The sequence below is a fragment of the Narcine bancroftii genome, chromosome 9, assembly GCF_036971445.1.
Source record: "Narcine bancroftii isolate sNarBan1 chromosome 9, sNarBan1.hap1, whole genome shotgun sequence".
Classification (NCBI taxonomy): Eukaryota; Metazoa; Chordata; class Chondrichthyes; order Torpediniformes; family Narcinidae; genus Narcine; species Narcine bancroftii.
In genome coordinates, this window is record NC_091477.1 from 94411919 (window position 1) to 94425370 (window position 13452).

The 13452-nt window shown below is 41.8% G+C and overlaps 1 protein-coding gene across 1 annotated transcript in view; it reads right to left on the minus strand.

Annotated features, from left to right (window-relative positions):
* The window catches only part of kcnab1a (potassium voltage-gated channel subfamily A regulatory beta subunit 1a), a 149462-nt gene extending 145689 nt beyond the window's left edge, over nt 1-3773 (minus strand). Inside the window, exon 1 of the mRNA XM_069896888.1 lies at nt 3253-3773. Coding sequence (XP_069752989.1) covers nt 3253-3467 — 215 coding nt within the window. The 5' untranslated portion in view covers nt 3468-3773. The remainder of the gene's footprint in view (nt 1-3252) is intronic.
* Between the last annotated feature and the right edge of the window lie 9679 nt (nt 3774-13452).

Sequence of the window (13452 nt, forward strand, 5' to 3'; positions counted from 1 at the left end):
CTAATGGGAGCAAATGGGATTGATAAAGATAGAGACAATGGTAGATCATCTAAATGGTGAGAGACAGCATTGCGTGAAGTTCAGGGATGTTCAAGTGCATGAAATCACAAAATGTTGGCAAGCAGGTTCAACAAGTAGTTCACGCAACATTGTGGCCTTTATTGCAAAGGGTTAAAATTTAAGATTGAGGATTGCACAGAAATACAGGATGTTGCTGACACCACACCTGGAACACTGTGCACAGTTTGGTTCCCACACCCATTCCCCCAATCTAAAAAAGGGAATTCAATAAAACTGGGGACAGTCCAAAGGAGATTTACCACACAAGTACACAAGATGAGAAGGTTGATCTATCAAGACAATTTGGGTCTACATTTCTTTGGAGTTTAGAAGAATGAGAGATGATCTTATTAAAATATACAAGATCCCGAAGGGCAAATGTTTAATTTTGATCATGGGAGAGTCCTAAACAAGGGGATTATGACTACAAAATAAGGGCTAGTCATTTAAAACTGAGGGGTGTCAAAAGCGTTACACTGATAGGATGTGAATTTGGAATTCTCTGCCACTGATAAAGGTGGAGGACAAATTATTACATACACTTAAGGTGGAGATGGGCAAATATTTTGAAAGATCAAGGAATTGGGGTTATGGGGAACTGGCAGAGGGTGAAGTTGAGAACTGTATAGATCTGTCCTGAATATATTTAATGGGAATTCAGACTTGAGAGGCCTTATGACCTGCTTCTGCTTTCTATAGTCTTGGGAGTCTCTAGATTCATCATAATATTGCCTGGGATGGAGCTTTTCATTTATGAAAGATGAAATATGCTGAAGTTACTTTCCTTGGAGCAGAAAAGCCCAAGGGGAAACTGGATATGGGCATGCAGAATTAAAACAAGGAAAGATGATAAACAGTAGGAATTTTTTTCCCTGTGTCGGAACTGTTGAAAAAAAGAGCATAGGTTTAGAGTAAGGGAGAAAAGAGGTTGAGAGGAAATAGAAGAAGCAATTCCATCACTCAAGTGGTTCAAATCTGGTACACATTGCCTTGCCTGAGGGGGTGATTGATGTAGATACTTGCAAGGCACTTAACTAGTATCCAGAAGAGTACTTGAATTACCAACACATAGAACCCTATGAGCCATGCGTTGACAAATGGGAATAACATGATTAACAACAATAATTCACTCACTACATAAAAAAATGCCTCATGATGAGTGACTGTAACCAACAGAATGACATGCTGTCACACCAGCAAAAAAAATTCCAAATATTGTAACTTGATTTATTCACATACCTTGATGGCACCTTCTTTTCTACTTTCCCAACAATCTTCATTACCAGACATGTCGTCCAAATGAATGGGACTGCACTGCAAGTTAGCATAAGCTTAATGGGCCAAATGACTTCCTCTTGTGTCAAAGAAATGTGGAATATCAAAATTAAAAAACTGAGAAGTCCAAAAACCCATCAGAAGCTCCATCTCCTAACTATCCCGTTGACATGCCGTCCTGGATCAGAGTCTGAACCAGATTATTTGCAAGTATAAGGTCTTCTTTGTCCAATCATTTTTCTGCACCACCACCACTATCACTTGTTTGCATTTCTCTCACACTTCTGTCATCAGTGGAAAGTAATCAATTGTTGTCTTTAGACTTGACTACCTCATGTACTCCTGCCCAAGGTCCTTCATTTTATCTGTAATAAAGTTATTCAAAATTCTGCAGCATGCTACAAGCTTTAAAATTGAAGAATTGTCTTCAAAAGCATGTTCTGCTTCACCTCTAGGATTTCTTCAGGTTCAAAAGCTGCCCTCCAATTCTGACCTTCCTAATGTTAATTGCTTTACCAGGAGGAATGCAACTTTATCTGGCAAGGACTCAGGCTCTGGATTTGCGAATCAAAATCTCCTTCTTCTTTCAACTGCACCTTGAAACTTACCCTGTTGACAAGACAGTCTGCTTCTCTCAAAATGTGCCTCAGCTTCATTTCTTTAAATAGCTCTCCTTTGAAGTGACAAGAAAAAATACTATATTGAAAGCTCAATATGACTAAAAGGCTGCTGCTATTCAGGTCACTGATATCTGTGGCAGAATAATAAAGATAGAGGATGCCCGGACACTCGTCCAAGATATGAAATACAGTGCAATTAAGTTAGAGCTCCTCAGGAGATTATACATATTTAACACAACACAAGTCTCCTGACAGCGGTTACTGTGAGAGCTACTAGTGATGTGTACTTGGCCCATTTTTTGATAACCCGCTTTTGAAGCTACTTTGTATGCTTTTTGCACATTTACTGACTTTCCGGAGACGAAAACACACTCGTCCTCAAACACTTCAGAAGCAACTCATTTAAGGATGCAAGTCCAATCAATGAAGTTCCTGCAAGATGCCTTCATGCTGCAAAAATGATTTAGACTCAAGATCCAAGTTTTTAACTCTATGGCATGCAGCCATTCAGAATTTCCACCTTTGGAAACACATTTACGCTAGATCGAAAATAAAATTTAAAATAATGGCTCTCATTTTTACAGTGAAGGAAATCAGGAGAAATGTTGATAAATGGATGTTTATTTAATGGAAATCACGATTTGATCCTTGGCATTTTAAGGAAACAAGCAACATAAAAGTGGTGCACTGTCCACATAGGCACTGAAAAGATTTGTGCAAGTGACTTTTAGAATACTTGAAAGAAAAAATACATCTCCAGATTATTGCATATTTAATCCCTGCGAGATTCAGATTGAGAACAGCGTGATTCCCCCCCCCCCCCAACATGAACATTAACCCCCCCCCCCAACATGAACATTAAACTATTCTTATTGACAATTTATTTTAATGAACATTGCTTGAGCCCCCAAGTCAATGTATTTAATTATTTGGATGAATGACCAGAATTTAATTCGAAACAATGAAAAGAAATGCTTCATAGAAAAAGTTAAAACTAGCAACTGCTGGAAATACTTTCTCTGAAGTCTACAAACACTCTGTGCAAACATGGTCACAGTCATTTAACTCGCCATGATATTAAATCTGTGGAACATTACATTAAAAGACCTTACATTTCACCTCCTCCCTGCCAAAACACTTTGAAACTTGCAACAAAGCAGGTAACTCATTTCCGAGACCTACACGCCTTCCCTCACTGGAGCCATTATGATTCTATTTGACTGTTACATTGCTACTTCGTGAGTGCATCTCGTTCAGGCAGTGGAGCCTCGGAATTAAACGCGAACATTTCTCATACCTATATTTCATCCCCGTCTGTTTTGCTGTTGATTCCTTCAAAGACATGTGGTGTTGGGGGATGAAGTGTCCCAGACTTCGTGCAATGATAGCAACCGTCCGAAATTTCGCCCGGGCCCCATTACCTAATTTCGGGCTGCTGGAGTTCTGCTTATGCCTCTCCTCATTTGTCCGTGCCTTTAAATTGTGGTCGGTGCAGGCAATTGAGACTTGCATGGCTTGGTTAATGGAGCCCGAATCAACCTCCGATCAATAAAGCGGCTACCGAGCAAGGCTTGCGGGGCAGGAAACAGAGCTGTTGGCTTAATCCGGGGAGATATCAACGAAACTGCATCGCAAGTACTTCGATGCTCTCCGGTCGGGTGAAAGGCGAGGGAATGATGCGGGTCAACGAGTGACCATGAAGGCTCTTGTCTTTATTTCAGCGTGAACCTCGACTTCCCGCAATTAAGATCTCCCACTCCACTGCAGTGATTTAACTCTTTGGGGAAGAAAAACTCAGCACTTTGATGCTCTGCAGTGTAAAATTTCCCAGCGACCTGCCCCGATTGGCAGCAGTTTTTACACCGTCTCAGTGAGTCCCTCCTCCATCTACGCCAACAGCTCCCACCCCCTCTCCTTCACATTTTGCTTTCGCTGCACCGGGGGATTGCACGAGTTTTTGCCGTTCTCTCAACTCTGCTGAGCTGACACGTTTCCTAAAACATGGCAAGCCCCCATGCAGGTCACCCCGAAGCCCTTTGGGAATGGAGGAATGAGCAGATACCCTATTTGCCTTCACTTCCACTGGGCCTCCCATATTGGCCAACTATTGTTTTAAAACAGCTGTGCAGCAAGATTCCTTGACAGAGTGCAATAATGGGGCAAAATGAAGAATGGCAGCGTTGGCCTTGGACCTTGTTGGTGCTTGACTGCACACTTGCTCTGTGCACATCCAAAAGAGGCATCGCCCAGAAAATCTGGGCAGGGTGAGATAGACAGGTCAGGAAGGACTGTTTAGTTGTCCTCTGCTAGACCCAGCACAATCTCCTCCAAATAACCAACTCCAAATATCCAATTCACTTTTGAAAATTGCAGTCGCGCTGTTGATAAAAAAAAAAAGTTTTGTCAGTTCCCCAGGGTTTGTTTTTCCAGTCACCTTGATCTAGGAGTGACAACTGCCTCTGCATTTTTATACTGAGAACTTTTTCATCATTTTGAACATTTCTGTTCCCTCCGCACTTGGGACTCTGTAACCAATCTATAAAAGACTCTGCAATCCATAAAAATCTGGTTTGGTGGTGACAGAACAACCAGCTTGCTCTCAACATCACCTGGACCAAGGATATGAGTGGAAAAAAGGTTGAAGTGATGCAAAGAAAAAAATGAGCCATTTCAGAGGTGCAGACAGGTCTTTTTGTGGTGCCAGAGTATTTTACGATTAGGGTCAAAAGGGGACATTCAAGAACCATAAGTGCTCATTGGTTAGTAAGGGATTACTTAAGGTGGTATGTGAGTGGGGGAAAAAAAGGTTGAGAACCACTGTCCAAGTGTAACTGAATATCATCCATCTACCTTTTATATTTATTACCTCTTTCCATATGGTAATTTAATGTATACTTTTGGAGTTTTTCTTTTTCAAAGTACTTGTTTGGCTGCAGCAAGTAAAATTCCTATCATTCTATCAAATCTCAATCTTTCCAACTTTCAGGAAAATCTCATGTTGTCATGTAATAAATATTGGTGTAATATTACAGGAAATTGACTTTAGTCTACTGTAAGGCAAGGATTCACCAAAATCAGAAAATGCCCAGCGCCCCTTACAGTCAGAGTAAGAGAAACAAAAGAGAGCCTGCCAGAGTTACTGAGTGTCCACGGATTCACCTCCAGCACTCCCGCAGCTTCCGCAGCCACACAGACTCCAGTCCATACTATCAGCAAACCGAGCTCATGACCTAAACCTCCAACGTGATCAGGAAGCCCTCCGCTCTTGGCACCCTCTTGCACCTGGTACTCCTTCAGGCAATCTCAAGCTAGTCACCAGCTGTCCGCAGCCCAGTGGGAGTCCTTTGACCACAGTCACCAGCAGCCTGCATGGGTTCCTCACCTCCGGTCACCAAATGCCTGTGTGTTCTTCAGCCACAAAGGCCCTCACTGGTCCGCCACCATGGTTATTTTCCTCTACTTCTGAAACAAGAGGCATTCTCCCCATTTTAAGGTGGCCTGTACCAGTCCTCTGCTTCCCCAGAGACTGCAACCCCTCAAGGCTGCTTCCGATTGTAGGTGCCCCCATCTTGGGCCCAGACCCCGCGGTCACAGGACTTTAAAATAAATCACTGTTGGCTCCTTCATAAGGCCATTTAAAGCCAAGGCAGAGCCAGTCTGGCCGGTAGAACCCTGCGGAGGAGCACTGTGTTTCCGCTCCCTATTCTCCATGGGTCCACACCAGTGGCAGCGCTACCACTGCAGCAGCTCCAGCAGGGCCAACATTTTTTTTAATAGGCTACTCAACTTTCCATCTCAAAGACTTGTGTCTATGCACACACCTTGGTTCCTACTTCTATGTGAGGAAATTCACCATGTTAAAATTGTAAGCATCTATTTACATTTTCCTCCTGCCAAAATCAGCTGTGTGTAAATTTCAGTTGTCTCTCTTAGCATTTCATCATCACCCTATGTGTATTCTCTGGAAGTTTATTAATATTCTTGTTTTTGCTTACTGCGTCAAGTTTTGTGTCCTCAGCAAATTTAAAAAATTGCATCCTGTGTCTCAATTCTAGGTCATTAACATTTGTGAAAAAGCATCTATCCATTTACAAATCCTTGGGGAGACATCACTACATTTCCATCTAGTTTGAAAAAAAAACAATTTCTTGCTGCTTTAAGCTTTCTGACCCTCAGCCAAAATCTAAGCTGTGATTCCTCAATGCCCTTAGTTCTACAAGGTTAATGTTACCATTCGTAATGGTGATAAACGCAGGGGAGCTGGTTCACTGGTTTGGATATGTATATGCTGCTCTTCTGTGAGTAGGAATAAAAATGGAAGCTATCTTATTTGGTGATGGAATCATGGATCAGTTTGGAACATTTCTAATTACAATGTGCAGCATTAATATTCAAACAAATGCACTGTTCGTTGAATAGTGACAAGTAACAAATGGACCACAGAAACAGAACAATCAGAATCAGGATTTATTGTCATGAACAAGTCATGAAGTTTGTTGTTTTGTGGCAACATCACAGTGCAAACATCTATATAAACCACCCTACAAATTAAATAAAAATAGTGCAATAAGAAAAGGTAATGTTTGCGGTTCATTGTTCATTCAGGAATCTGATGGTGGCAGGGAAGAATCTTTCCTTGTGCCACTGAGTGCTCGTCTTCAGCCTGATGTATAATTTTCCTTTGGGTAGCAGAGTGAAGTGGGCATGGACTGGGTAGTGGAGGATAGATGATCCTTGAGGATAGAGGTTGCTATCTTAAATCACCGCCTTTTGTAGATATCCTCGATGGAGTAAAGACTGGTACCCATGATGTTTCAGGCCAAGTTAACAACCCTCTGAACTTTTTTCTTGTCCTAAGCGTTGGCACCTCCATACCAGTGATGCAACCTGCCAGAATGGTCTCCATGGTACACCTGTAGAAGTTTTCAGTCTCAGTGCCCTAAAGCCAGGTGTCTAAAATAAAATGGCTACATTCCCAAAATCTACAGCATGCTGCAGATCACCTTCCAAAAGGTACTTGATAATATTCCACAAAATAGATTCAATCTTAAGAGGATTCAGGTCAAAACTTGGATGTAGTCCAGAAATGGATGATGGTTAAAAAAAATCCTGACAGATTTTTAAACAGACCATAATCAGTGAAGATTGGTAAGAACTTCTCCTCCACAATCTCCATTAGTACCAGAGCACCATAGGGCTGTGTTCTTAGCCCCCTGCTCTACTCACTTTACACCTATGTCTGTGTGGCTCCATATGACAATAAAACCATTTACAAATTTGCCAATGATGCCATGATAGTGGGTTTAATAAAGGAAGGGGATGAGTCAGGATATAGGATTGAAAACTTGGCTGAATGGTGCAGGAACAGAATGTGTATCAAAGTTATAAATGTGCAGTTCCTCCATTGGATAGAAGACCTCTTACTAGTTGAATCAAACCCTGAGAATCAGAAGTTACCTATATGATTCTAACAATCCTAAATAAAAGCCTGTGCTGACCATCTTGCCAATGTATTCATGGACATCTTCAATATCTCACTCTGGCAAGATGTGGCATCATAGTGGTGCCACTCACATCCACAGTTAGAAATGTGTTTTGAAATCCCCAGTGTTGAAGCATATCAGCTCCTGTCTGAGCAGTGACATGGATATTTTCCAATTTGCCTAACATAGCAACAGGTCTCCAGTGGATGGCATCTCACTAGCTCTACAGAAAGCCCTGAAACAGCTGGATAGCAAAAATGCATATATCAGGATGCTATTTACCAACTACAGTTCAGCAATTAACACCATTATCCCCTCAAAATTGATTGGCAAACTCCAAGATCTGTGACTCCGCATCCCACTATGTAATGGGATCCTGGATTTCCTCACCTCCAGACCACAATCAGTGAGGATTGGCAAGAGCATCTCCTCCATTTTCTCAATTAGCACCAGAGCACCAGAGGGATGTATTCTTCACCCCCTGCTCTGGAGCACTATAGGGCTGTGTTCTTAGTCCCCTGCTCCACTCACTTTACACCTATGATTGTGTGGCAACACCATTTACAAATTCGCTGACAATTCCACAGTATTGTCCATAAAAATGGGTGATGAGTCAGCATACAGGAGGGAGATTGAAAACTTAGCAGAATGGTGCACCAATAACAACCTCACACTCAATGTTACCAAAACCAAGGAGCTGATTGTTGACTTCAGGAAGGGAAAACCAGAAGTGTACGATCCAGTGATCATTGGGAGATCAGAGGATGAGCAAATTTAAGTTCTTGGGAGTCACTATCTCAGAGGATCTTTCCTGGACCCAACAAAGTAAAGGCATCGTAAAGAATGCACTTCAGCATCTCGACTTCCTCGGGAGTTTGTGGAGGTTTGGTATGACAATGGAAACCCTGGAAAATTTCTACAAATGTATGCTGGTCGGTGCATCATGGTCTGAGCATAAAGCCTTGCAAAATGTGGTGGACCCAGACCAGAACATCAGAGGCAAAATCCTCCCCACCATTGAGAACATCTACAGGGAAAGCTGCCATCAGCAAGCAGCAGCGATCATCAAGGATCCACAGCACGCAGCACACGCTCTGTTCTTGCTACTACCATCAGGAAAGAGGTAGAGATGCCACAAGACCATCTGCTACCATCAGATTCCTCAACAAACTCAATCAGGGACTCATTTAAGGGCTCTTATTTTTGCAGTTTATTATTTTTTTTCTCTCTATATTGCAGTTTGTTTACATTTCTTTATTTGTTTACATTGAGTACAGTTTTTTTGTGGTAAATCTGCCTCGCCCACAGGAAAAAGAATCTCAGGCTATTTCACCCCATGAATCCATGTGGCCCAATTTACACCCAATTAACCTACACCTCCGGTACGTTTTGAATGATGGGAGGAAACTGGAGCCCCCAGGGGAATCCCACGCAGATATGGGGAGAACATACCAACTCCTTACAGACAGTGCGGGATTCAAACCCCAGTCGATCACTGGCGCTTCAGAGGCATTGTGCTAACCGTTACGCCAACCATACCCATCAACTGGAAAAATAATTCAGTCTTAACAGCCACTCTATGGCATTCCCGTCACACTGACTTTGTTAAAAATAATACTATTTTGGAACCTAGAGAGGCAGGATTGTTTCTCTAGACCACGCAGGAAAAGTCAAAAGCCTCCATTTTCATCAGCCAGGAGACCCTACAGTACTCCCCAACCCATTCTAATCTTGCTTTATTGCTAGCAGCCAATAATTTCCCTTCCCTTCATAGTCCTTCAAGAATTCATTCTTATCTCTCCAAACAGGATATCTAATGAATACGTTATCTCTTAATTAAAAAGTCAGGTCTCAAAAACAAAGCACTTTTAAAGTAGTTATAAGTTTATGAAGTGTTTCACAGAATGCTAGCAAACACAATTTGACTCCAAATCACAAAAGTCAAAATGAAGGCAAATGTAAGCTTAGTCAAAGAGGAATGGGTGAAAAGACATATTGTAAGAAATGTAGATGGTCTAAAAGCATGAGAGACAATTCCAGAGGTTAAGCAATGAAAACATGACTGCTAAAGATGGAATTTTTTCATCCAGGGATGTTCAAGAATCTAAAAATTCATATTTTTGTCTTCACATTCTTCCTATGCCTTATCCCTTCCAATTTCTATCATTCTCTCTCGCCTGACCACCTAGAACAAAACCTATGTTCTTCCAATTGTAGATTCTATGACTAAGAAAGAAAGGGGAAGTGATTTTAAAGGAGGGGGTATGTTTAATCTGGATTAAAAATGTTTGATGATATCATGTTGACAGAGAAAAATATGATTTGAGTAATTTGGGAGGGACAAAGTTCTAATTGGAGTGATTCTGATGCTCACAGTCACAACTGAGATAACATGAGAGATTATTGGTGGTTGCCTTGTAAATGGTCTAATTTTCAGCTTTCCCATCTGCCAACTGAATTATTCTGCCAGGAATGAGCAGGCAGCTGATTATTGGAATTTAATTGAGATTCAGCAGCTAAAATCTGCCAGACCACTGACTCAATCGCTTCCGGATTCCCCTTGGGAATGAAATTTGTTCTGAGTTGCAGAGACCTTGCAGCCTGTTAGAAATCAAACAAGACCTCCAGTCAGCCTAATTAAATGGAATTTGGACAAAGGCTTTCCTCAACATGGTTTGGATCGAAACATGGAGACACATCAAGCAGAACAGGGAAGCCAGGGAATTTTGGGAGGAGAAGTGATTCTCTCACTTCTAATGTACCCTTTCTGCTCTCCGCTTCCCCCTCTTTTGTTCCTCTCCCCAAATATCCCCACCAGCCCTCCACCCATTTTCATCACCCCTTCTCTTTGCTTCCATCCTCCAAACCCATCTCCCACTGGATTCTTCTGCTTTCTCCTCTTTCCCAACGTCACTTTGGTTTTGGTCTCTCTTCAAACCTCCATTCTCATTTTCTCTACTTATCAGATTCCAGCACTGCCTTTGCTCTCCAATCACCCACTCCACCCTGTCTGATGAATTCATCTTCCTCCACCTGACAAATGTTTTTTTCTCTCCTCTCCGTTTGTCTGGCATCTGCTACTTCTCTACTTCTGCTCATCATGTTTCACTTCTGTCTCATTCACCAATGCCATGTCAAGGCCCTTCCTCACCCCTTCCACCCTGCACTGGCTTCCCCCAGTCCTGACAAATATTTTTGGCTCAAAACTTCGCCCATTCTTTTCTCCCACTTACTTCCTCCAGCAGATTGTGTTTGACTTCAGATTCCAGCATTTGCAATCTACTGTTTGTCTCATGTGAACAGTGGTTTATTGAAACATTCACATTACAGATGAGGGGGCAATCTTTTTTTAAATTTTTCCCACTATGAACCATATCAATCAAAATACCCACAAACATTTCCCTCTTGAATATACACAGTGGCATGATGAGGGGGCATTCTTGAAGCATATAATAGATAAATCCCCAGAACCTAAATATTCCAAGGATATTGTGGGAAGCTAAGGAAGAAATTGATCTGACCCTGGAAGAGAAATTTCCATCATTGTTAGCCATAGGTATAGTACCACTGTGCCTTTATCTAAGAAAGGTTGTAGGGACAAGCCAAGGAGATACAGGCTGGTGAGTCTGTTATCAGTAAGCTCCTGGGAGGGATTCTGAGACACAGGATGTATATGAATTTGGAAAGGCAAAGAGTGATTAGGAAGAGTCAGTGTGGCTTTGTACACTGCCAAATCAAGGAAACAAACAACACCTAATAATCCATCTGGGCACTCTCCAAGCAGATGCCATTAACGTCGACTTCTCTAGATTCTGTTACATCCCTCCCCCGCATCTCTCCCGCCCTATCCTTCTGTCTCCTTTCCTTCAGATCCCCACTCCCTTTCTTCTCCATTCAGAAAGCTACCCTGCCCCCCCATTACTTCTCAGCTTTTTTTTTCCTTCGGCCCTCCCTCACATTCACCCATGACTTCTTTCCTGTTGGCCTGTGCTTCCCCACCCCCCAACCCCCACCCCCACCCACCCATTCCCTCCTCCATTCACATTTTTATTCAGGCAACTGCCTGCTTTCTGCTCATAATTTGATGAAGGGCTCAGGCCCAAAACAATGGTCTTTTTTTTTGCTTCCTATAGACCTGCTGAGGTTCTCCAGCATCTCTGTATATTCCGCCACAATCACAGCGTCTGCAGATTTTCATGTTTAACTCTATATCTGGTATCAATTTAGTTACTTCTGCATTCTAATTTTAATTTAAACTAGGTTTCCTGTGTGCAGCATCTTGAATGTTGGTGGTTTCCATGGTAACAAGGCTTTAGGAAAAATCTACCATTCGTGTATTCTGGCTTTTATGGTGTCAGTGCATGACATCTTCAGGGGAATTAACTCCAGTTGTCAATTGAAGTGGCACCATTGAGGTAAAAGTAAATCTACTAATAAATATGCACGCTAGGATTGAATAAGTCCAGAAAGCTTTGTTCTCTATGTTCACAATCAGTTAGATTAGAAGACCTTTATTTCAATTTGAACAGCACCAGTTCATTTTTTTTTCACATTTTTATTTAAATTTAGACATACAGTGCAATAACAGACCCTTCCAATCCACGAGCCCATGCCACCTAAATACCCGGGGCAGTATGGCTGGCATCGCACTTAGCACAGTATTATTAAAGTGCCAGTAACCAGGGTTCAAATCCAGCACTGTCTGTAAGAGGTTTGTACGTTCTCCCTGCATGGGCTTCCTCTTGGTGCTTTGGTCTCCTCCCATCCTTCAAAATGTACAGTGGTTGTAGGTTAATTGGTGTATTTGGGCAGCCCAGGCTCATGGGACTGAGGGTATGTTATCTTGCTGTTTGTCTAAATTTAATATAAAATTTTTATTTAAATTGAAAAATAATCCAAATTTACCCTAATTAACCATAACACCCAGAGGAAACCCATGCAAACACGGGACGACATACAAACTCCTTACAATTCATTGTAGAATACAGTGTGTTAGACAAAACAAACCATGCAAGTCTCATTTTAGTTGTCTCATTTTAGTTGCCTTTAATTACAAGTCTACATACAATTATACAAGTCAATGTGCCCTGATGACATTAATATAGTGGAGATTTTGAGAGAGTGGGTATAAATATGGGAGATCAGATCAAAACATTACAAGTACAAAATGAAGACCAGGATTTGCATGGGCCCTGGGGACTGTAGTAAAACAAAGAAATTTGGAGGTATGGGCACTTAGTTCTGTGAAAGTGGTGACACAGGTAGACACGGTAGGAAAGATTATGTTTGGCATGCTTGAATTCAACCAGGACATTGAGTACAAGAGCAGGGATGTCATGTTACAACTGTACAGTTGGCAAGACCACACTTGGAGTATTGTGTGCAATTTCAGACACCCAGCTGCAGGAAAGATATTGTTAAGCTGGAAGGGGTGCAGAAAGGATTCATAAGGATGTTGCAGGGTAAATAGTCATAGTCTTTTTCCCAGGATAGTTGAACCTAAATATAGAGGGCATTGAGGAGAGAAGGGAAAGATGTAAAAGGAATCAGAAGGACATCTTCAGAGGATGGTGGGTTTATGGAACAAATTGGCAGAGGTGGTAGAAGCAGGGACAACCATAATGTTCATAGGTATTTAGACAGATACTTAGATAGGAAAGGTTTAGAAACCTGCCATTAACCATGTTTCTGGGCTGTTAAACTTGATGACTCCATAGAATGGGAGATTTTAATTTTCAACAGGACCATTAAAAGCAGAGCTACTAATTTTTTGAAGTCAGTCAATTTCCAGAACATGTTTCGGGCAATTTTCCAGAGAAATACAAAAGTCTTGAAATTGACAGAATGCACTCTATTCACAATAACAAAGTTGGATTAGACAACAGTGATGACACCATGCAAAGAGGGACCGTAACATAACTGAATACAGTCAAATGGGACTCATTTGGTCAGCTTGGGCTGATGGGCCCATTTAGAACGTAGAACATTATAGCATAGTACAGGCCCTTCAGCCC